At 28.8% G+C, this 20,918-nt stretch overlaps 5 protein-coding genes and 1 long non-coding RNA gene across 11 annotated transcripts; 3 read left to right on the forward strand and 3 right to left on the reverse strand.

Annotated features, from left to right (window-relative positions):
- Positions 1-663: 663 nt before the first annotated feature.
- Uch (Ubiquitin carboxyl-terminal hydrolase) lies at positions 664-2,238 on the reverse strand. 2 transcript variants are annotated; one of them, XM_072021215.1, is made up of 8 exons: positions 2,138-2,238; positions 1,990-2,042; positions 1,890-1,901; positions 1,562-1,690; positions 1,336-1,487; positions 1,109-1,250; positions 971-1,046; positions 664-859 (listed from the first exon to the last, which is right to left on the reverse strand). In XM_072021215.1, the coding sequence occupies exons 2-8, from the start codon at positions 2,023-2,025 to the stop codon at positions 702-704; spliced, it is 705 nt and encodes a 234-aa protein (XP_071877316.1). In that variant the 5' UTR covers positions 2,026-2,042; positions 2,138-2,238; the 3' UTR covers positions 664-701. The 2 variants fall into 2 exon arrangements, with proteins under 2 accessions (XP_071877316.1, XP_071877321.1); XM_072021220.1 differs by lacking the exon at positions 1,890-1,901.
- Positions 2,239-2,240: 2 nt separating this feature from the next.
- Positions 2,241-4,929, forward strand: Fuca (alpha-L-fucosidase). Of its 3 annotated transcripts, none has more exons than XM_072020876.1 (7): positions 2,241-2,372; positions 2,853-3,153; positions 3,285-3,536; positions 3,601-3,963; positions 4,046-4,264; positions 4,342-4,565; positions 4,665-4,929. In XM_072020876.1, exons 2-7 carry the CDS (start codon positions 2,880-2,882, stop codon positions 4,755-4,757), a joined length of 1,425 nt encoding a protein of 474 aa, XP_071876977.1. In that variant the 5' UTR covers positions 2,241-2,372; positions 2,853-2,879; the 3' UTR covers positions 4,758-4,929. The 3 variants fall into 3 exon arrangements, with proteins under 3 accessions (XP_071876977.1, XP_071876975.1, XP_071876972.1); XM_072020874.1 differs by lacking the exon at positions 2,241-2,372 and adding an exon at positions 2,470-2,578; XM_072020871.1 differs by lacking the exon at positions 2,241-2,372 and adding an exon at positions 2,627-2,775.
- On the reverse strand, positions 4,767-6,858 carry Cndp2 (Cytosolic non-specific dipeptidase 2). Its single transcript, XM_072020860.1, has 5 exons — positions 6,728-6,858; positions 6,210-6,660; positions 5,651-6,076; positions 5,090-5,563; positions 4,767-5,010 (listed from the first exon to the last, which is right to left on the reverse strand). Exons 1-5 carry the CDS (start codon positions 6,766-6,768, stop codon positions 4,966-4,968), a joined length of 1,437 nt encoding a protein of 478 aa, XP_071876961.1. The 5' UTR covers positions 6,769-6,858; the 3' UTR covers positions 4,767-4,965.
- Positions 6,859-7,574: 716 nt separating this feature from the next.
- On the forward strand, positions 7,575-12,288 carry Hbs1 (translation elongation factor EF-1alpha (GTPase) HBS1). Of its 2 annotated transcripts, XM_072020692.1 has the most exons (10): positions 7,575-7,715; positions 7,820-7,885; positions 7,966-8,265; positions 8,337-8,378; positions 8,495-8,572; positions 9,872-10,424; positions 10,493-10,722; positions 10,792-10,987; positions 11,077-11,282; positions 11,357-12,288. In XM_072020692.1, the coding sequence occupies exons 1-10, from the start codon at positions 7,673-7,675 to the stop codon at positions 11,809-11,811; spliced, it is 2,169 nt and encodes a 722-aa protein (XP_071876793.1). In that variant the 5' UTR covers positions 7,575-7,672; the 3' UTR covers positions 11,812-12,288. The 2 variants fall into 2 exon arrangements, with proteins under 2 accessions (XP_071876793.1, XP_071876801.1); XM_072020700.1 differs by lacking the exon at positions 8,495-8,572.
- Positions 12,239-19,347, reverse strand: Cyp4aa1 (Probable cytochrome P450 4aa1). 2 transcript variants are annotated; one of them, XM_072020818.1, is made up of 10 exons: positions 19,229-19,347; positions 17,035-17,203; positions 16,501-16,878; positions 15,348-15,405; positions 14,697-15,232; positions 13,714-13,893; positions 12,795-13,633; positions 12,622-12,678; positions 12,442-12,516; positions 12,239-12,360 (listed from the first exon to the last, which is right to left on the reverse strand). In XM_072020818.1, the coding sequence occupies exons 1-7, from the start codon at positions 19,241-19,243 to the stop codon at positions 13,449-13,451; spliced, it is 1,521 nt and encodes a 506-aa protein (XP_071876919.1). In that variant the 5' UTR covers positions 19,244-19,347; the 3' UTR covers positions 12,239-12,360; positions 12,442-12,516; positions 12,622-12,678; positions 12,795-13,448. The 2 variants fall into 2 exon arrangements, with proteins under 2 accessions (XP_071876919.1, XP_071876910.1); XM_072020809.1 differs by lacking the exon at positions 19,229-19,347 and adding an exon at positions 18,402-18,657.
- LOC139996716 (uncharacterized) lies at positions 13,934-15,093 on the forward strand. Its single transcript, XR_011802325.1, has 2 exons — positions 13,934-14,463; positions 14,800-15,093. It is a non-coding gene; the product is annotated as an uncharacterized lncRNA (long non-coding RNA).
- Positions 19,348-20,918: the final 1,571 nt, after the last annotated feature.

The following is a 20,918-nucleotide window of genomic DNA, read 5'->3' on the forward strand; positions in this document are numbered from 1 at the left end:
TGATAATACAACGTAGAAAGCCGTACAATCTAAGCTTTTAAAAATAATTAAATTGTACAAATTATTTTTTATAATAATGTTAATTTATTAATTATAAATGTCTTACTTTGATGCAACGTAAATTTTAAAAATAGTTGATACAGAAGTAGGAATTATTGTATAATAAAATTGAATACTAGATGCATTTTTTTTTTTTTTTTCTAGAAAAGACATCTTTAATAAGTATAGCAAGTACAGATACACATATTTTTAGTTGCTTAGAGAGAATATTTATAAACAACGATACAAACAACTATCACACAACTACTACTGTAAGATTGATGTATACTTATTGATAGTGATATATATATATATATTTATTTATTTATATTCATATCTTATTAGTCAAAATTTATGAAAATATTTGCGTCACATTTATTCGTCAAAAAATAGTATAAAAAAATGATATAATAAAATTAGTATAAAAGATATGAAACCATTGAAATTTCGCTTTTATGCGATTTCAATTATTTTTTATGTTTTTATCATTCGATAAAATAGATATGTTTTACGTACTTGTATCACGAATATCAATATTATAATACAGTAATAAGCAAATGTTAATAAATGCAGTATAAAAAGCAAATGTACACGTATAATGTACAAAATAAATTATTTCAACAGTTATCTTAAAACGTATATGCTACATCGTATTTATTGAGTTACAATGCTCCTGCATCGCTATTAGCAAGAGCAAGAACTGTGAAGCACACTTCTTCTGGATCACGAGCCATATATTCTTTACAAACACGTGCTGCATCTTCTAACAGTGTTTCTGGACTAGTTGTGCCATGATTAATAGGAGAAGGTTTACGTCCATCTAAAAGACCCCATACGTAAATAATATAATATTCTTATAGATTAGTAATTATACAATTATTTACTATGTAAATAATTATATAAGTATATACAGCAGTATTAAAATATTCACCTAATTCGTATAGAACTCCATTTTTGTGTATAAGAGCTACAAAATGATGGTACACTGGTATTTCATCGCTTGGTACCTACCAAATACTTTCGATTAGTACTCATTTCTGTAAGTACACAAAAAGCAAGAAAATCATACCTCTGTTTGACCCTCTTGTGCCACATCTTTATGAGTGATACTAATACCATCGGACTCCATTAGAAGCTTCCCACATTCCATATAAGAAAGATTTTTTGCTTCATCTAAAAAGGTTTTTAGGAAACCATCCTGAAGATCTATGCTGCAAAAGTAAATAGAACAATTCACAACATATGATGTCTGTTGAAATACAAATGAATATTCTGTACTTTTAACGAAATACCTACATGTCTCGATTATTACCAACACTGTGAATTAATGCGATTGTACCACAAGCATTATGAATGTACTGTTTCATATGAAAAACTTCTGGATCTTTAGGAATACCTACATCTTCTTCTTTAGCGCCTGATTCTTTGTCTTCTAAGCTATTATCACCCTAAGTCACATAAAATTATTAGAACTACGATTTTTATGTAATAAAATGTAATAATATAATCTTTATTTTGAAACCTTTTTGGATAAAGGATATAGCAAAATAACAGCAACGACTGGTTTAGGTACAAGTGCCAACAGATCAGGTTCCAGACCATAAACATCAACAACAGACCAATCTTTTGCTACGCCTAATTTATGTAAAAACTGTAAAACAAATCTTTGAATTATAAAGTTTAGTAACTACAAAATTATTAACAAGTTTACTTTACAATAATATAAATAAATCATTTAATACATAAATAGATGTATTTTCTTTAATCTTCAAATAAAATGAAAGACTTATTTATAACATAATTACAAGATCGAATATCAATATCAATAATGGAAAGTTTTTATGATTTACCTTTGTCATAACCTAAAACAAAGAAATGAAATTATGTAAAAAGATATTATACATATATATTTTTCATTTTAATGATTATGATGAAAATACAAATTCTTACTTCTGGATTAGATTCCATCGGAATCCAAGATGACATGATGAATTTTGTTGATTCTAAAAGATATCGGCAAATTTAAAGTTTCATATTCTAACGTCTAATACGCTGTAAATACTTTTCAAGAAGAATTTTTACGAAAACGATTACTTACAACAGATGTTATAAATTCACAAAAGCGTATTTGCCGTATTATACGTGCAAAATTTTAATGTTGTTATCAATTTATCACACTCAGACGAATTTGCCGAAATCCTGTGACATTGACACAATTTGATGACACATTATTGAGCGGTAAATAAGATCAATATTAAAATGAACTTATAATAGAATAATTAATAACAAAATATTTAGTTGTTTTGTTCGTAGCTTACTTTATTAGTCTTATAGTAAAGTGTTCAATGTACTTTCTTAAATTTTTCATTTGTCTGCAGTAGTCAACATGGCTACTGGTTTAATAAAATCAGATTATTTCATGAAATTTATATCAACGACTACATATTATGTACATATGTCAGAAGCATATATCAAAATGAATATTTGTTCTCTATTTTATAAAATATATTTATAAGATTTTTAAAAAACATAACAAAGGGTAATTTTATGAACATTTATCACCCTTATTTTAAGTATTGATTTTATATTCATAATAATTCGCTTATATATTACATCTATATCAATTACTTTAACATATTTTATAATGAAACAACAAATTTGACAAATAAAAAAAATTAATTAATTCATGTTATTCAATCTTATCATAAATTAAATGAAATCAGAATCCATAAGCAGGTTTCACCTTAATCTCTAATCTTTTATGTGATAAAGTATGAATATTTGTGTAAATACCTTCCATAATTTATTTGCAGTAGATAGTATAAATACTGTGCAATACAATGATTTTACAAATTTACATTTTATTCATTTCTTCAATGATATATACAACGTGGGGGAAAGACCAATATGTATTAATAACGTCAGATATAGAAAGCCATGAAACACTTTGGCCTATAAAAACAGAAATAAACCAGTACTCTCCAACATGGGATAGTTTAGATAGTCGTCCGCTTCCAACTTGGTATGATAATGCAAAAATTGGTATCTTTATTCACTGGGGTGTTTTTAGTGTTCCTAGTTTTGGCTCTGAATGGTTTTGGAATAATTGGAAAGGTATTTTTATTACTGCTACTATTAATTACAACCAAATTTATATTATTATTTATTTATTTCAATCAAAATTCTTTACTTTTTGCAAAATGATATAAATTTATAAAGAATTCAAGACAAACTTTCATTTTCAGAAGAACAGATTGATACTAAATACCGTGACTTTATGAAACAAAGGTATCCACCTAGTTTTACATATCAAGACTTCGCTCATGAATTTACTGCTGAATTTTTTAATGCAATGCAATGGAGTGAATTATTTCAAGCTTCAGGTGCAAAATATGTTGTATTAACAAGCAAACATCATGAGGGGTATACATTATGGCCTTCAAAATATTCGTTCAGTTGGAACTCTGCAGATGTGGGACCAAAAAAAGATCTTATAGGTAATTATTAAATTGAATTTTTTACTATTTAAATTATTTTGTATCTGTAATTAGTGTTTTTTAGATGAATTGGCTACAGCAATAAGAAATTCAACTAATTTGAAATTTGGTCTTTACCATTCTTTGTATGAATGGTATAATCCTCTATATTTATCTGATAAAGATAACAATTTTACAACCCAAATTTTTGTTCATCAAAAGATAATTCCTGAATTACACGAAGTAGTAGAAAAATATAAGCCAGAAATTGTATGGTCTGATGGCGACTGGGAAGCACCAGATGTTTATTGGAAATCAAAAGAATTTTTGGCTTGGTTGTACAATGAAAGTCCTGTGAAAGATACAGTTGTAGTAAATGATAGATGGGGACAAAATATACCATGTCATCATGGTGATTTTTACACATGTTCTGATCGTTATAATCCTGGTAAATTGAATTTAGTATAATCAACATACACGCTTGAAATTTGTATTGCTTTTTTATTTTGCTTGTAATTTGAAATCTTTAGGAGTACTTCTACCACATAAATGGGAAAACTGCATGACAATTGATAGAAAATCTTGGGGATTTCGTAGGAATGCTGTTTTATCAGAGTATTTGACTTTATCAGAATTGGTCAAAGAATTAGCAATTACTGTAAGTTGTGGAGGAAACTTATTAATGAATGTTGGACCAACAAAGGATGGCATTATTAGCCCAATATTCGAAGAAAGATTACGTGGAATGGGTATATTCTCTAACGCAAGAATGTACTTATTTGTATAATGTTAGTAAATTTATTTCAAATGTAGTTTATGCAATTAGGTGAGTGGTTAAAGATAAATGGAGAAGCTATTTACAATACCAAACCTTGGATAACACAAAATGATACCTTATCTAATACTGTTTGGTATACACAAAGCAAAAACATAAAACAAGTTTATGCTATAATTCTTGAATGGCCAAATGAAGGTTTATTATATTTAGGATCACTTAAAATATCTCCTAGTACACAAATTTCAGTACTTGGATCTAAATTATTAATTAGAGTATGTATCTATGTTTTGAATAGATGTTAAATTCATATTACACAAATAGCAATACTATATATAATCGGATAAAATAATAACTTTAACTTTCAATTTCAGTGGAAACGAAGTAATGAAAAATTGATTGTATCATTACCAGCAGAACTTGATAAAGGACAACCAGCTTGGGTATTAAAAATAAAACCAGAATAACAGAAACAATGATATCTAAATATATATTTTATTAAAGATGTTTTGTATTCACTTGAGAAAAAAGATACATGTAAGTCGCAAAATAGTGTTTTATAACTTCCGTTCCTTCCAAATTTTTATTTGTATATTGTATTGTAAAAAAAAAATAAATTCTTGAGTACATCAATATAAACCCACACCTTACTTATGTTTTCAATATATATGTACCTTACAGTTGAGCTATCTCGTACAAATAAGCTCCAAGTAATTTAGTCTAAACCAAAAATAAAATATCCTTAAGTTTAAGTAAAACCGTTACAATAAATTATATCATCGTCAATGAAAATACTTACGCCCCCCATATAGTTACGAATGTCCAGTTTTTCGTTCTGGGAATGTGCCCCATCATCACCAGCACCAACTGGTAAGAGTAATACGTTTTTGCCTGTTACTTCTTGGAATGTTAAAGTAACCGGAATTGAGCCTCCTTCGCGTGATAAATCAGGCTCTACATTATAAACATGTTTGGTAGCTTTTCGACCAGCTACATAGTTTGGATGATCAGGATTTTCATACCAAGTTTTTCCTCCATGATACATACTGACATTGAATTTATTTGGACTACCTCTGACAGCCCATTTTTTGTTTAGATACTCTGTTACTTTTTGTACAGTATCTTCTGGAGTCATATTTGGTACTATTCTAATTGAAAATTTACCAATAACTTTTCCTGGAATAACAGTTTTTGCACCTGGCTCACTAAATGCGCCCTGTATTCCATGAAGTGATAAACTGGGCTGTCTCCAGCGATGTATCAATAATTGAATCTAACAATATAATATAATGTAATGTATAACTATATATGTAATAACGTATAAAATATATCAGTAGTAAGTTAAATTATAAATATTTACTTTATCTTCATGAACTAATTTACTAGTTCCAACAGAGTTCCTGAATTCAGCAACATCGAATTCTATTGTTTTATAGGATTCTAATTCCTTTTCCGCAATTTTTGTTACATTATCATAAATACCATCTATTAAAATTTTCCCATTTACATCAACTAATGTATTTAATAAATATATTAAATCTGCCATTCCTTCATGTATAGATCCACCAAATGTACCACTATGTAGATCTTTAACAGCACAAGTTACTTCCACTTGGAAATAACAGATACCTCTTAAGCCATGCGTAATACAAGGTTTTTTGGTACCCAGCCAGTAATTATCAGATATGCACACATAATCAACACCTTGCAAAAATGTATCTTTTCGTGCCAAAAGAAGGTCATCTAATCCTTCACTACCACTTTCTTCCATACCCTCAAAGACAAACTATAATTAAACAAAAGATATGTAATAAATGAAATTGCAAAATAACATATGGAAAGTTTATAATTGAATAAATCAACATATAGAAATATATTAACATATAGAAAACATACAGAAAATTTACAATTACAAATACCTTGAGATTAACAGGGATATCTGTTCCAATAGCTTTATAAGCTTGCAATGCATGAATCCAACAAAGTACAGGGCCTTTGTCATCTGTACTTCCTCGTCCATATAATTTGTCATTTTTCTCAACAAGAGTAAATGGTTCAGTATCCCATCCATCTTCTTTTAATGCAGGTTGAACATCTAAATGTCCATATATAAGAACAGTCTTTTTTTCAGAGTCAGACCCTAGAGTTCCTAACAAAACAGGTGGGAGAGGAATTACACTTCCATCTGGAAGAGTCTGTTTTCCTACATCTGCCAATTCTGTAGTGACTCCAAGATTTTTTAATTTCATTTCCACCCATTTCATCATCTTAATTATTTCATTTCTGTGATTTGGCCATGCTGAGACAGATTTTATAGCTACTGCTTCTTTTAAGTCGTTTATATACTCTGTTTTATGATCATCAATATAGCTAGAAATGAAATAAATACCAAGATTATATTATAAAATAAGTTAAATATTTATATAGAAATATATACCTAAATAGATGTTTTAATGTAGATGGAAGTTCTGAAGTCATCTTTTTTGTCTGTTATGTTAAAGTATATCTCCCAAAATGATTAAATTGAGCTTCAATCAGCAATGAAAGAACTAAACTTGTTTCCTGCAATTATGTATATATAATATGTACAAGAAGCCAGGAATGTTATCTCATGGGCGTGGCTTGGAACCATTAGAAGTTTACAATCTACTTTTAATATTTTATGTTTCAAATTCAAAGTTTATATATCTGAATACTAATAATTTGGGTCAAATTTGCAAAATATTTGAAGTATTTTAATATTTAGATAACTATATATGTAAGCAAATAAATAAAATAAGAATAAATAAATAACTATACTTCTCTGAGATTGAAATTGATATCAAGAATATTAATATATTTTTATTTTTATTCTCTATGTATTTTATGATGTATACGTTCTATGTAATACCAGATAATACTAGTATATTCTTAATATTATTTAGTTTAATGTATAATAATATATATTTTATAAAAAATATTATTTTCTGTTGAAATAACGGCAAAAAGAATCATGCAAGTATAAATGAGGCTTATATACTTACATATAGTGACTGGTTTTAATACATGATACGCTATTTATACCTTTTAAATAAAAGTAAAAGTCAGTTTGAGTGAAATATGTTACTGATAATGTTAGTGATAATACATTAGTCAAATTATATCCCCGTGTTAAATATACTATGCGTAATTAACATAATATCGGATAACATATATATGAAAATTCGGTTATTTTGTTAAACGTTGTCAATGTAGATGGCGGAATTTAGCTCGCCTCACGGTCACATAAACCGTGGCTGTAGCTGAATCTATTCCGTGTAACATGGAAGATTATAAATAATAAAGTAGAAAGGCTATCTTTTTATCGTATTTTTATTGCAATCTTTTGCACGAAGTTTATAAAATGTCTCGTCATCGCGATGTGCGATGCATGAATTATTCAGAAGGTATACTAAAAGAAAATAAATTCACGATAATTTTATCTATTTAAATATTGTTAAACTGTTGATTAAACTTACAGAGTTTATTTAACGTAATATATTCTTTACAGAATACGAAGGTTACGATGATGTCTATGGACATTCTGTAGAAGATGACTACTGTGTATCTCCTAGTGGTACTTCTGTTAAATATGTATTCAACGTATCAGATTTTATGTTATAGTGTTAATGTAAATATTCATGGTTTAAATTGCAGCTGAACAATTTTTATTTGATCGAAGTAAGCAACAAAATATTGCATCCTTTATTACGGAACCAGATATAATAGAAGGCAACGAAGATAATGAGGAACTTCCAATATCTTTCAACGATGAAAATGTAACACTTACAGATATCGAATGGGGCAAGCTTATGTCATGCATGGAATCTATAAAAAATGTTATAGGAGACACAGTACCTGAGTCTGAGATCAAAAAGAAAATTATTCAATCAAATTTTGATGTTAAAATAGCACTTGATTTAATATTAGAAGAATCTTCTCCAAAAACTGCTACTGGTATGTGTATTATATATATGCATATTTTTAGTATTCCTTTTATATTTTTTAAAGTAATTTAATTATTTTAGGTTCATCTATGGCTAATAAGGATAATTTAGAACCACATCCAGGTATATCATTTATCAACATTATAATATTTTTATTAGTAAATAACTTTATAGTATTATTTCTTAACCTATAATTTTTTTGTTTCATGTATTGTCTTTGAATCCATTGGTAAGGTAAGATGCTGCATCTGTTAAGCCTCAGTCTAATCCATTCATTATACCCAAATTATCATTTAACAAACAAGAGAATATTGAAGGTACTAACAAGAATGTATGTCTCATGAATAATTTAGAAAATTTCAAAGACTTAGCTATTAGTAATTCTCCTATGAGATTTTCCTCTTTATCTGGGTTTAGTAATCTTGTTAATTCCCCATCGTCAAGTTCTACATCTTTCAAAAATAATTCGGATTCAATAGCATTCAAAACCTTAGCTGATTTAACAGCACATCATTTACAAAAAAATAGCAGTTTAATTGATAATGCAAATTCTAACGAAAAAAGTTTGTCACCGAAGACAAGTTTTGTTATACCAAAATTATCAATTAAGAAAGATAATTGTAGTGATATAAATAATACACATTCAGATTTACCTATTGCTCAAAAAGATATAGATGGTAGTATACTAAATGATAGAAAGATAGATGATTCTATGGATTCACTCGAACAAAGTTTATTTAGTGCATTTGCCTTTTCAAGAGATTATCCTAACACTATTATTAAAAGTAACCCACAAAGTGTAAAGTCACAAAATGATCCAGTATTAAATGTAAGTGGTACTCGAACACCATCACCAGATCCTTGGATCATTGATTTAAATTCTACTTTGAAAGAAACCTCATTTTTAGTTTCAAATGGTAATAGTAATAATACAAAATCGGAAGTATTAGAAGATATTCGCAACGTCATTCCTATTTCAACCTTACAGATTTCTAATGAAAATAATGAAATTCCATATGCTATGCTACCTACAGAATTAAATTTAAGCTATCTTAGTTATGTTAAACTTCCATATACCAAAAAAAACGTATCTTTATTTGGTAGAACATTGTGCAGAACATGGAAATTGAAAAAGCCAATTCTTAAATCTCAACAAGAACATCATAAAACAATAAAAAGATTTAATTTTTCAGTTCCTTATACTCGTACTTAACTTAAATATGTAGTAACATACAGATTTAGAATTAGATGCAAAGTTTCTGTGGTAAAAAATGTTGTCATAATTAAATATTTGAATGAACATAAGGTTGAATTATAAATTTTATGAATATATATATATATATGAAAAGTTACAATTGATATATATGTAAGATGACGCAATATGATATATTAAAAAACGATTCCTTTTACTTATATGACTATATATATTTACTGAAAAGTATTATTTTCGTGTAAATATTGTTTCCGAAGTTTTAAAGCGAAAATTGTGAATTTTTAAACTTAAAATGTATTTTTAATATTTGAACTAATATAATATATGTTTATATTAAAATTTTTACACATTATTTTATATTTGATATCAAAATAACAATAGACTACAATAAATTTTATGATAGGTAAAAAATTGTCATCCAAATATACATTTCAAGCTACAACACCTTCCAATGTGAAAATTATTCCCGCTGGGAAACGATCTGTTGTAAAAGGCTTTAATATAAGCGGAACTGAAAATACTGATCTATTGAATTCCCGTATTGAGAGTCCTCGCTCTCAAAGCCCATATTCTGATTATAATAGTCCAGAAGTAAAAAGAAAGGAAAATATAGTCTCAAAAGAAAAAAGAGCAACTTGTTCGAACGCAAATAGCCCGCGATGCCAGTCCCCAATATCAGGACATCAGACACCTGACTTGGATCCTAAAATAAAATTCAATGAAGAAAAAGATGTTACAAAGATTTATAAAGATAAAAGAGGAGACAGCAAAGAACAATTACATTTAATTGTGGTTGGTCATGTAGATGCTGGTAAAAGTACTTTATTAGGACGACTTTTATGCGAGTTAGGAGAAGTTCCAACAAGATTAATTCACAAATATCAACAAGAAAGTAAAAAAATAGGGAAACAATCATTTGCTTATGCATGGGTCCTTGATGAAACAGGAGAAGAAAGGTAATTAGTGAAAACAAAGTCAGTAGACTCTTTTAGTATTAATTGATTTCTGTATATTCTTCTAATAGGGAACGTGGAATAACTATGGATGTTGGTCATTCTAAATTTGAAACAGAAACAAAATGTATTACTTTATTAGATGCACCTGGGCATAAGGATTTCATACCTAATATGATTATTGGTGCTACTCAAGCTGATGTAGCTTTGTTAGTAGTAGATGCTACTAGAGGAGAATTTGAAACTGGTTTTGACAGTGGAGGTCAAACTAGAGAACATGCACTATTATTACGTTCATTAGGTATTCAAGTTTTTCATGTGGAAAAGAGAAATTATTCAATTTCCCAACAATGACTAATTTTTGTTACAGGTATATCACAGTTGACAGTAGTAATAAATAAATTAGATACAGTAGACTGGTCAAAGGAGAGATTTGATGAAATAGTAGGCAAAATGAGTGTATTTTTGAAACAAGCTGGGTTCAAGGATAATGTTACTTTTGTTCCTTGTAGTGGTCTATCTGGTGAAAATATATTAACAAAGCCTAAAGAACCTTTATCTAATTGGTATAATTATTTAAATATTTATTTAAAACATATAATATATTTAAAATGAAATAAAATAATGTATTAATTGCGATTGTATAATCATACAGGTATACAGGACCTACATTAGTCAACGTTATTAATAATTTCAAGTGTCCTGAACGTCAAATAGATAAACCATTTCGATTTTCGGTTAACGATATATTTAAAGGCACAGGATCTGGATTCTGTGTGTCTGGTCACGTAGAAACAGGCATGGTAGCTTTAAGCGACAAAGTTCTAGTATTACCGCGAAATGAAACTGCAGTGATCAAAGGTATGTCAATCATGTATGATTTTCTTATATATATTTGGATACCTGCAATTAAAGTTTGTGACATTAATTTTTAGGTTTACAAATAGATGAAGTATCTATAACAAACGCATTTGCTGGAGATCAAGTTTCTTTAATATTATCTGGAATTGATCAACAAAACGTTGGGATTGGAGATATTATTTGTCATCCTCAAAATCCAGTTCCTGTAACAACACGTTTCCAAGCACATGTTGTTGTATTTGCAGTGAAAATACCTATTATGAAAGGTCTTCCTGTAATAATTCACCAACAATCTTTAGTTCAACCAGCTGTTATTACAAAACTAGTAGCGCAACTTCATAGGAGTACTGGTGAAATAATAAAAAAGAAACCACGCTGTTTACCAAAAAATTCAAGTGCTATTATTGAGATTACAACACAAAATTCAGTTTGTATGGAATTATATAAGGATATCAAACAACTGGGAAGAATTATGTTACGTGTAGAAGGAACTACTATTGCAGCTGGTCTAATTACAAAAATCAAATAACAATAATATAAAAAATTTATGTATTTGCAGTCCTAATTCTATGAACACACTTTTAATTTTACATATCACTATGTGCAGCTATGTATTTACATATTGCAGCTACATGCATATAGCTACATATTTGTATATTGCAGGAAATATACCAGACTTCATATAATACTGTATCTATAAATTTGTAATTATATATATGTATATATAAATTAATTTGCAATAGAAAGTTCATTTATTTTTTTTAATGCATGTTTAATGTATGATATATTTATAATGATTTATAACATTTTTAAAAATAATCTAATACATTTAATAAAATTATTCTGAAGATGTCTGCTCATTATCTCATTATAAAAATTTCCAAGTTCTTAAGTAATTTCATTTTTGAACATGTTATAATTATAGCATTAAAGTAAAAATTTTTAAATGGTATTACTTTACTGTTGTAAAGTTTTGCCTTTATTTTATCTAGCACAACTACTACATCCTCCAAATGGAACATCAACAGTATGTCCTGTATTAGGTCTTCCTAATCTACGAGTTGGTGGACGTGGTGGCCTACATATGAAAACATGATTTTAACATTATGTCCAAAATATAAAATTTTGTTTACGGTTATATTAAAAATTATAATTTTACCCAGATCCAGGTCTATAATCTCTTGTATATTTGCTTCCATATTTGTTCATATCAGGATTGATTAATGTTTTAAAACTATAAAAATAATTTATTCAATTACGCATCTGCTTCTTTATCAATTTAATAAATCATAGGAAATGTTATAGGTTACTTACAACATTATAACCATGAAAATTATACCTGCGAAAAATCTAAACACTTTTAAATGCAATGGAGTACCACATAAGAGGCTTCCATCTGAAAATTTATTAATTATGATTGTATTTACAACAAACGCTTTAATTACATATAAATATTTATAAGAAATTTTCATTATACAATGTTAGAAATTTCACTCATGTTAGTTTCATTACCATTCGATACGTAAACCATGTTTCACGATTATTTTATAAAAGATATTGTTTAATTTGTTTTTATATCTATTTCAATTATAAAATAGTGCTTGATCACGTTTATATAAACATAACTTCAACTGCGAGTTTCGTACTTTGACAGTTCGTTCTAAGACCACGTCATACGGAAGCACCAATAACGAAGTAGCGTTAACTTCAGTAGTATTATATTATAGAACACATATGTATAATATACATATGTTTAAATATGTTTCAATATTAATTAAACATTTTTAATTAATGAGATTTCTCTTTTTATGATTTTTATTTTTAATTTCCAATCCTATTTACAAAATATATGTTAAATTTCATCTTTATTCAACGTATATCTAAATAAAATACATACATATGATTCATAGTATTCACATTGAAGACCATAATTTAAAAAATTATTTACCTAACACTTATTAAATATTTGTTCATACTTTTACTTCTTTTACATATTCAATCTTTAAATAAAAATGTAAATGACTTTTATGGTAGAAAGGCTTTTGTACCATTAAAGGATGATTTTAATGACATTATTTCATCAAATTATTCAACATTTAAAAAAGGCCTTTTTAACTGATATACTGATTGTTACACAATTAAATATATTAAAACAATAATTTACACTTATATTACAACACTTTTTGGCGTCTGATCGCGTACAATAACTTTTACCCAAAGCCCTCCTTGCGCTCTGATTGTCATTCTAAATTTCGGTCGTACCTCCTCTTTTCCAGGGACCGATTGTAACCTGCATCTTCTAAGAATTGCACAAATCATGGATTTTATTTCGAGCATTGCAAACTTATTACCTGAACGAATAAATGATTTAGTTAAATAAAAAGTATTAAAATTTATAATAACGCCAGTTTTTTAAAAAGCTGTTTCATACCGATGCAATTCCTTGGACCAGCACTGAAAGGTATATAAGCGTAAGGATGCCTCTTTTCGGAATTTTCTGCATTGAAACGCTCAGGTTTAAATGCTTCAGGGTCTGGAAAATGATGCGGCAAACGATGAGTGGCGTACGGGGATATTAACACGCTACAACCCGTTGGTATCACATACTTTCCTAAAATGCGCATTGATGTTATACAGTAATTTTAAATTTTATAGAGACGTTTTATATTACTAACAATGGTGAAACTGTCATATAGGTATTTCCTTATCGATTTCGATTTGAATATGTTGCGTCATCATTGCAAACAACTTTTTGTTTATACAATGCGTGCCCGGTCTTAATTTTCAAGTTATATATTAAAACATGTTTATGTGTACCCTCTTCCTATATTTTATAAAAAATTGTACGTTAGATATTATAATTATTGCGTATGCGAGTGCATGTCCAAATTATAACCGTATTTCCTACGCGAGCGCCACCACTTAAATGGCTTAACCCTATTTACTGCTTTCCTACTTCCATTTGGAATTTAGTGACTGGAATTTTTATTATTTCTTTTTCTTCGGTTATTTATACATTATTGTGATAATATTAAAAAAGATCGCGTTAAAATTCATGAGGATATAAAACATCGATAATTTCACGCGACTTATATGATACCAAACGTATTTTTGAAAAAGAAGTTATTCATAGTGATGACCTTAACATTTATAACAACACATTCCAAGAACATTGAAATCGGTGAGGAGATAGCTTTGTATCGTTTAAATTAAGCCTAATAATTGAAGAAACTTTCTGGAAAAAGTTTTGTTAATATTAGCTATGTTTGAACTTTGCTTCTTTCTCTCATTTATAAAATGAATAAAAGTTTCATAATAATTGAACTATTTAAGTAGAAGGTATCATAGGGTTATAGATCGTCATTTCAGAAAACTCTTCAATTTTATATAAAGAAAAAAAGATTCAGGTTATACCGATTTTCACATCTTCACCTAGTGTCCTGGCTATTATGGGTACACTAGGATATAATCTTAATGATTCTTTGATGCACATCTCTAAACATTTCATATCTTTCAGGTCGTTTATCGTAGGCAATTTTGGATTTCCATCGAAAATTTGGTCGAGTTCTTTTATGCATTTTTCCTGCCATTCGGGATTGTTGGCTAAAAGAAAGAGCGTCATCGCAGTCGCGGTGCCAACCGAATCCTGCCCAGCTAACATGAACGTGCAACATTCTTCGACGATGTCTTTATCGGAGAAGCAAGGATATTTTTCGTTTATTTCCACCATGTATTCTAGCAAAGACATTTTTCTTGTCTCTTCTGTCTGATCATCAGGTGCAGATTTTTTATTTCGTAAAAGCTCGCGCTTTTCTTTCATCATTTTAAAACAAGTATCGAATAACTCGTTTCGTTGTTTCTGCTCTTCTCTACCATACTTTGTTAATCGGTAGATCCATTCTACCAATAGCCAAGGCCTCGTCATTCGGTATAGAAGCATAATTTGTCCCCTGCAACGAAAATTCAGACATACTATATTATTTGTCTCTATCGCTAATTGCTAATAAAGATTATCGTATGTTCCAGGGTTGGAAAAATATAAAAACATGCATCTTCGATTCTTACTTTCGGAAAGGCAGATCGTCCATTTCGCTGGTCTTTTGGTTTATTCCCAAAACTGTTTCTGCAAACAGTTAATAATTACTTCAAATATTACAGGGTCATTCCGAGAAATAAAACGCAACGTTCAAAATACATATACGCTCAAAAATATTTGTACAGCAGTAAGAAGCTTTCCAATGAGAATTTATGACTCGTTCGCTAACTCTGGATACTGGATTAACTTAAAATCTATTTCACATGTCAATTGATATTGAAAACTTCATCGGACATCAGCTTTTCAGATAAAGAAATTTGCATTTTGTTTTCATATTGAATAAAAAGTATGTCAACGTTATTAATAATAAAAATCTTTTCAACAATATATCAACAAGTATACCAGGACAGATAATAATAATATATATGATAATGTTTTAATATTTTACATGTTGTGCAATATTTTAAGAAGATGTCTAGTTGAATTTTAATAATAAACCATAATACATTAGCGATTTTTTAATTTAAAGGATTTTGCCATATATAATCACTGTATTACTGAATATTTGATATATATCGTCATAAATAAACACTGTGCAAATTATTTACGATATTTTGCAAAAGGATACGAATGCTTCTACTAAGAGATTATTGACTCTGCAATCTACATGCAAAATGCATTTGCATGGAATTATGTAAATCGAATAAGACATAATTTATAGACGACCTCACAAAGTACTATTTTTTCCAAGTACAAATTTTGTGCTTCTGCATAATTATTTGCAAATAACAATGTATATCACAAAAGATTAATGATCATGAATAATGTAAAATATGTACGTTTCGTTTGAGTGCGAAATAATGCAGTAGCCCTTGTAATTAATACTTATTAGTAAACCTTATCAGGAACATAATTATGGCATATGAAATGGAAGAGAAGATATCGCCTGTAATAGTATGTTTATTAAAAGAATAGAATATTTATAATTATAAATTTTATATATTTGTATTATATATTTTTATATATTAATTGTAATTATAAAAAGTATCTACAATTTTTAAAAGACGTTGAAAGGAAGAGACAAGTAAACAGCTATTTATGAAATTTATAGAGAAAGAATTAATTTATATCATCGCATCATTTAACAATTTATAATTTAACATTAAACACGTTTTTACTTACCACTCAAGATATTGTAAACGGAATCATTAATGAAAGTAGTAATATTGATTTCTTGGTCATTCTTTTCAAGAAACATTTTCATCAGGCTATCAGCGTGCTCCGCGAAGATATTCGTAAATTTCTCGAGAATATGAAGATGAAAAGCAGGTTGTAAAATTTTTCGATGGACCCGCCAGGTTTCCATGTCCTTTGTAATCAAACCTTTCCCAAGGAAATTATCTAGCAATTTGTAGAAAAATACCTTGCGCGTGTGCTTCATACTACTGAGCACTATTTGGACATCATCTGGCTCCAGAATCACCACGTATGGCAATATTGTTAGCCATACTTTAACAAAACGTCCATAAATTCTACTTTCATTGGCTAATCTATAAAGAACTGAAATTTACATAACAATTTAATTTAATATTTTTATCATTAACTTAATAAACATATTTTGTACTCTATTTATTTTAATCGTTTATTTAGCAAATTTATTTTCTACGTTAATTTTTTAATCTCTCAAAATTTGTTTAAATTTACCGAGTGACTTACAATTTTTTTCAAGAGCACAGTATACGTTTCCAATAATCGGTACAGTTTTCGGGCCGTTTAGTCGAGAAACATGAATGACACATCTGATATAATTTTTCAGTATGTATAGAATATAAATACTGGCCAAAATGACGAGGTATACCCACGCCTCACCCGGTGTATGTACCCACTGGTAAAACAGAAAAAAAAAAAAGAAACGCGTATTCTATTATTAACTTTTGTAACAAGTTAATCCTTATAAAATTCAAGTTTAAAATCGAAACTAAAGGTTCATTCAAGTGTAAATTCATTGAAGTTTATATTTTCTTTTAACATTATTTTCGCCACTTTTCAAAATAAAAGTGACGTATCAACTATTTTTAAAATGTTACACCTATTATATTTTCACACCGTAGTTAATCTATTCGCGACTGTCACAAAGCGAAAAAGAAATTAACTTCTCAGCGAACGTCTTAGGCATCGTCTTGCAACATGCTTGTAACTCTATGTGCATTTACTCCATTCTAAAATATGTTTTGCCAAACTGTCTGATCAATAACAGGCTAAAATATTTTCTAGTTAATATAAAGCATTATATCAGTGATTATAGACTGCGATTTTTAGTTTGACATTCAGTCATTTTACGATATTATTTCTCTTTTTTATATTAATAAACTTCTCAACGTACATCGTTGATTTGTCATATCTTAAGGATTAAAATTATGAAACGACGAGAGTTGCACATGTTCATTTGGAAACCGTTTAATACAGACACCTGTTAAATTATTTTATTACGTTCATTGATTATTCAAGCTGGATCTTCTATTAATTGGTTCATAGAAACGTGTTATTGTCTACGTGCACATGCCAGTCGAATAACAATGTATCACAACAAAGAATAAGCTACTGCGATCAGAAATAAATTATGATAATAATAACTAGACTACAGATTTTTATGTACTTAGAAAACTCGAGGGTAAAAGAATACACAAGATTGTTGGAAAATGTAAAAATACATAAAGCAGTATTCAACAGGTGGATTCGTACAAAATGTAAAAGCGCGTAGAATAATATTCAGCAGGTGAATTTTTTCGTTTTTCCTTTGGTCCTGCATTCCTATTTCTATTTGTGAAAGTACGAATCTATATAACGTATTATATATAATGTATATAAATATATAAAGCATATATATATATATATATATAAAACATTCTTATTATAACGATAATAGTAAGAATGAGTAACTGAATGAATAATTGAAAATACGCGTAAGTATTCGCAGCACAAAACCGTATTCCGTACGTTTCCTTACAACTAACTTGCGCAAAACCGGACTTCACGGAATTTTAATCACTAAACTCGATAACAAAATACTTGTCGTCACTTACTATTTGTTCAGCTGTAACGATCATGTTGTACAGATGTATAATATATTTAGATGTATAATTTTTTATATTATGGATACAGTGAAATACTTTTTGACAAAATGTGTGTTTGGGACTGCAACATGGAACTGCTGCGTATCCTATTTAAGTACCTACTCCCACCAAGTTATGGATCACTCAAGATTTGCTCAAAGTCCATAATGTATTTTGAATACGTTATACCTTGCATTGTAAGTCATGTAAATTTTTAATTTCACCCCTACAAATATATTTTCTGTTTACCTGCGTATGCATTATGCCATTATCTCATTAACTATGTAAAATTACCGGTTTTATCAACATGTTGATTCTTTGTACTTCTTCGCTATCGCGTCGTATGAAAAGATACATTCTTATTAATTATATTACTACATAATATAAAATTCCAGTAGAATCAGGGACACGCACATGGATTCAAGTCGAAACACTCCTTACTCTTACCGATGACATATAAGATTCGATTGAAATTTATAAATAAATACGATTACAATACATGTTCATTTATTTGAATCAATGCTGATACTCCTGCATTAATAAGTAGAGCGTGGATTTTTATGCAGTTATAGACGATGTGAAAATGCAAAAGTATATAAAATATCTGCAGAAGAGTATTTGTTATGTGTATTCAAGTAAATTCCTGCTTACATTTCATTCCTTTAATAGTGTTTGTAAAAATATTAAGTTGCACAAATATCCGTTGTCTATTTATTAATTCATTAAGTTTAATGACACATCATGTCCATACATATATATCATCTTTATGATGATTTTAAAAATTATTTTTCGCTCACCTCTAAGACCACCATAGGAATATCATAATCCTTTGTAACGTGAAATAAAACGAATCGCTCTTCGCATACTACACTCGCTACAAGATTAAAGTAATCGGCCAACTAAACCCTCGCCGATGAATAGTAGTGGTTTATATAGGTGTAATGGAATACGAAGTGTGATGTGTTTACGGGGTCTATTAACAAGCAGTTCACAAACAAATCACGTATCGCTGATATGTGCAGGCGTGCTTTATAAAACATTTTTTTTTTCTCGCTCAACTTCTTAGAGGCGAGCACCGAGCACCGAAGATGATACTTCACGCGCATCCTTCCTGTCAGGGTCGAGTCGAGAGGAAGGAACCTCGAAAACTTTTTCGGATGAATAAGTTATCATATTGTTATAGAGACGTGTATTATCATTGTAATTAATAAGTCGTTTATTACGTGACTGAATCTATTAATAGTAGGTAAAGGAACTTCTGTTGTTATATAAAATTAGCGATAATGGATCGATAATAAAAATTACCTAAGTAGAAACTGCTTTATTCTACTAATATAGACAGTACTTCGTTTTTGGACTTAATGTAGGGCTTCATGTGGTTTCTATAAAACAAATTTATATAAGATGATGGTGGCATACGAAGACCTTGAAATAGAATGGTTTACAAATACTGTTACGCGTTTATTTACTTTGAAATTCTCCCACCTTAAAGATCTTCTTCAAATACAAATCAGATGTCGAATATAATTATTTGTGATTTACGATATACATACGTACGTATTTCTAAGTTGGACGATTGCCAATTATTCTAATTGCAATTATCCTTGCAATTTGTGTTTAGTATATTTTACTTTATTCTACACGATAGACAGTCTTTGCTATAGAAAATAAGAACTTACAAATTAAAATTATTACAAGTAATCAATTAAAATTATGAAATAATTGTAACGTTATAAACAGGAAACATACGTACTAATCTTCGCGTTTACAATTACCTCTATGGTGCTGTTCTATGTTTACGATATTGGATCATTCTATTCATAATTATATATCGTATTCAAAATTACATCAAGGAATTTTTATGTTTCTTATGTTATTGCTACCTATTTTAGTTTTCCATTTCATGGAATTTGATTTCTCAACTTAAGCTTCCATATCCCTCATACGTTGTTGAGCTAAGTATTTTGATTTCTAAATTCATTTACTTTATGACATCATATTGGATAGACTAGGTATATAATTTCCTAATATAGCTGCCACCATGAGAACCACCATAAATGCGCGCGCAAATTTTAGATTACCTTGACGGATTAGTAAGTGCGTTTATCTACATGTTTATCTTTTAATAAAAGCGTTTTTTTTAACTAGACCGGTTTTTCATTGTAAAATTTGACGTGTGTCATTGACTATTGTGCATAAATTGACTATACATTGTGCATAAAAAAACAAGTTTATTCGTGACACTATCTATGTATGAATGCACAAATGTGAATTTATTCGTGATCGGTCAATAACGCGTTAACATTAAATACTACAAATTAAAGGTTTTCATCGACTATTAATTTTCTTCGGGATAAATTTATTCAATATCTAATGTAAATTCTTTATTTCTAAATTTTCAATTATATCATTGGCATTTTTATTGTAAGTACTTCTCATGAATAATTTATTTTATATGTGTTTATTTCAATATTTGATTTTCATAAA

Source organism: Bombus fervidus, chromosome 2 (assembly GCF_041682495.2).
Source record: "Bombus fervidus isolate BK054 chromosome 2, iyBomFerv1, whole genome shotgun sequence".
NCBI lineage: Eukaryota > Metazoa > Arthropoda > Insecta > Hymenoptera > Apidae > Bombus > Bombus fervidus.

Bases quoted from the DNA above. Each gene is read 5' to 3' on its own strand.
- Uch (XM_072021215.1), bottom strand. From the start codon at position 2,025: ATGTCATCTTGGATTCCGATGGAATCTAATCCAGAA. The intron at 1,047-1,108 runs GTATGATTTTCT...AGTATTTGGTAG, and splicing joins CACAAGAGGGTCAAACAGAG to GTACCAAGCGATGAAATACC. The intron at 860-970 runs GTGAATATTTTA...GGGGTCTTTTAG, and splicing joins TGGAGTTCTATACGAATTAG to ATGGACGTAAACCTTCTCCT.
- Fuca (XM_072020876.1), top strand. From the start codon at position 2,880: ATGATTTTACAAATTTACATTTTATTCATTTCTTCAATGATATATACA. The intron at 3,537-3,600 runs GTAATTATTAAA...AGTGTTTTTTAG, and splicing joins ACCAAAAAAAGATCTTATAG to ATGAATTGGCTACAGCAATA. The intron at 3,964-4,045 runs GTAAATTGAATT...TGAAATCTTTAG, and splicing joins TTCTGATCGTTATAATCCTG to GAGTACTTCTACCACATAAA.
- Cndp2 (XM_072020860.1), bottom strand. From the start codon at position 6,768: ATGACTTCAGAACTTCCATCTACATTAAAACATCTATTTAG. The intron at 6,661-6,727 runs GTATATATTTCT...TTTCATTTCTAG, and splicing joins ACATTAAAACATCTATTTAG to CTATATTGATGATCATAAAA. The intron at 5,564-5,650 runs GTAAATATTTAT...TTATATTGTTAG, and splicing joins AATTAGTTCATGAAGATAAA to ATTCAATTATTGATACATCG.
- Hbs1 (XM_072020692.1), top strand. From the start codon at position 7,673: ATGTCTCGTCATCGCGATGTGCGATGCATGAATTATTCAGAAG. The intron at 7,886-7,965 runs GTACTTCTGTTA...TTTAAATTGCAG, and splicing joins CTACTGTGTATCTCCTAGTG to CTGAACAATTTTTATTTGAT. The intron at 10,988-11,076 runs GTATAATTATTT...ATAATCATACAG, and splicing joins AAAGAACCTTTATCTAATTG to GTATACAGGACCTACATTAG.
- Cyp4aa1 (XM_072020809.1), bottom strand. From the start codon at position 18,425: ATGATCGTTACAGCTGAACAAATA. The intron at 15,406-16,500 runs GTAAGTAAAAAC...AACTGTTTGCAG, and splicing joins CGTTTACAATATCTTGAGTG to AAACAGTTTTGGGAATAAAC. The intron at 13,634-13,713 runs GTATGAAACAGC...TTATTCGTTCAG, and splicing joins TGGTCCAAGGAATTGCATCG to GTAATAAGTTTGCAATGCTC.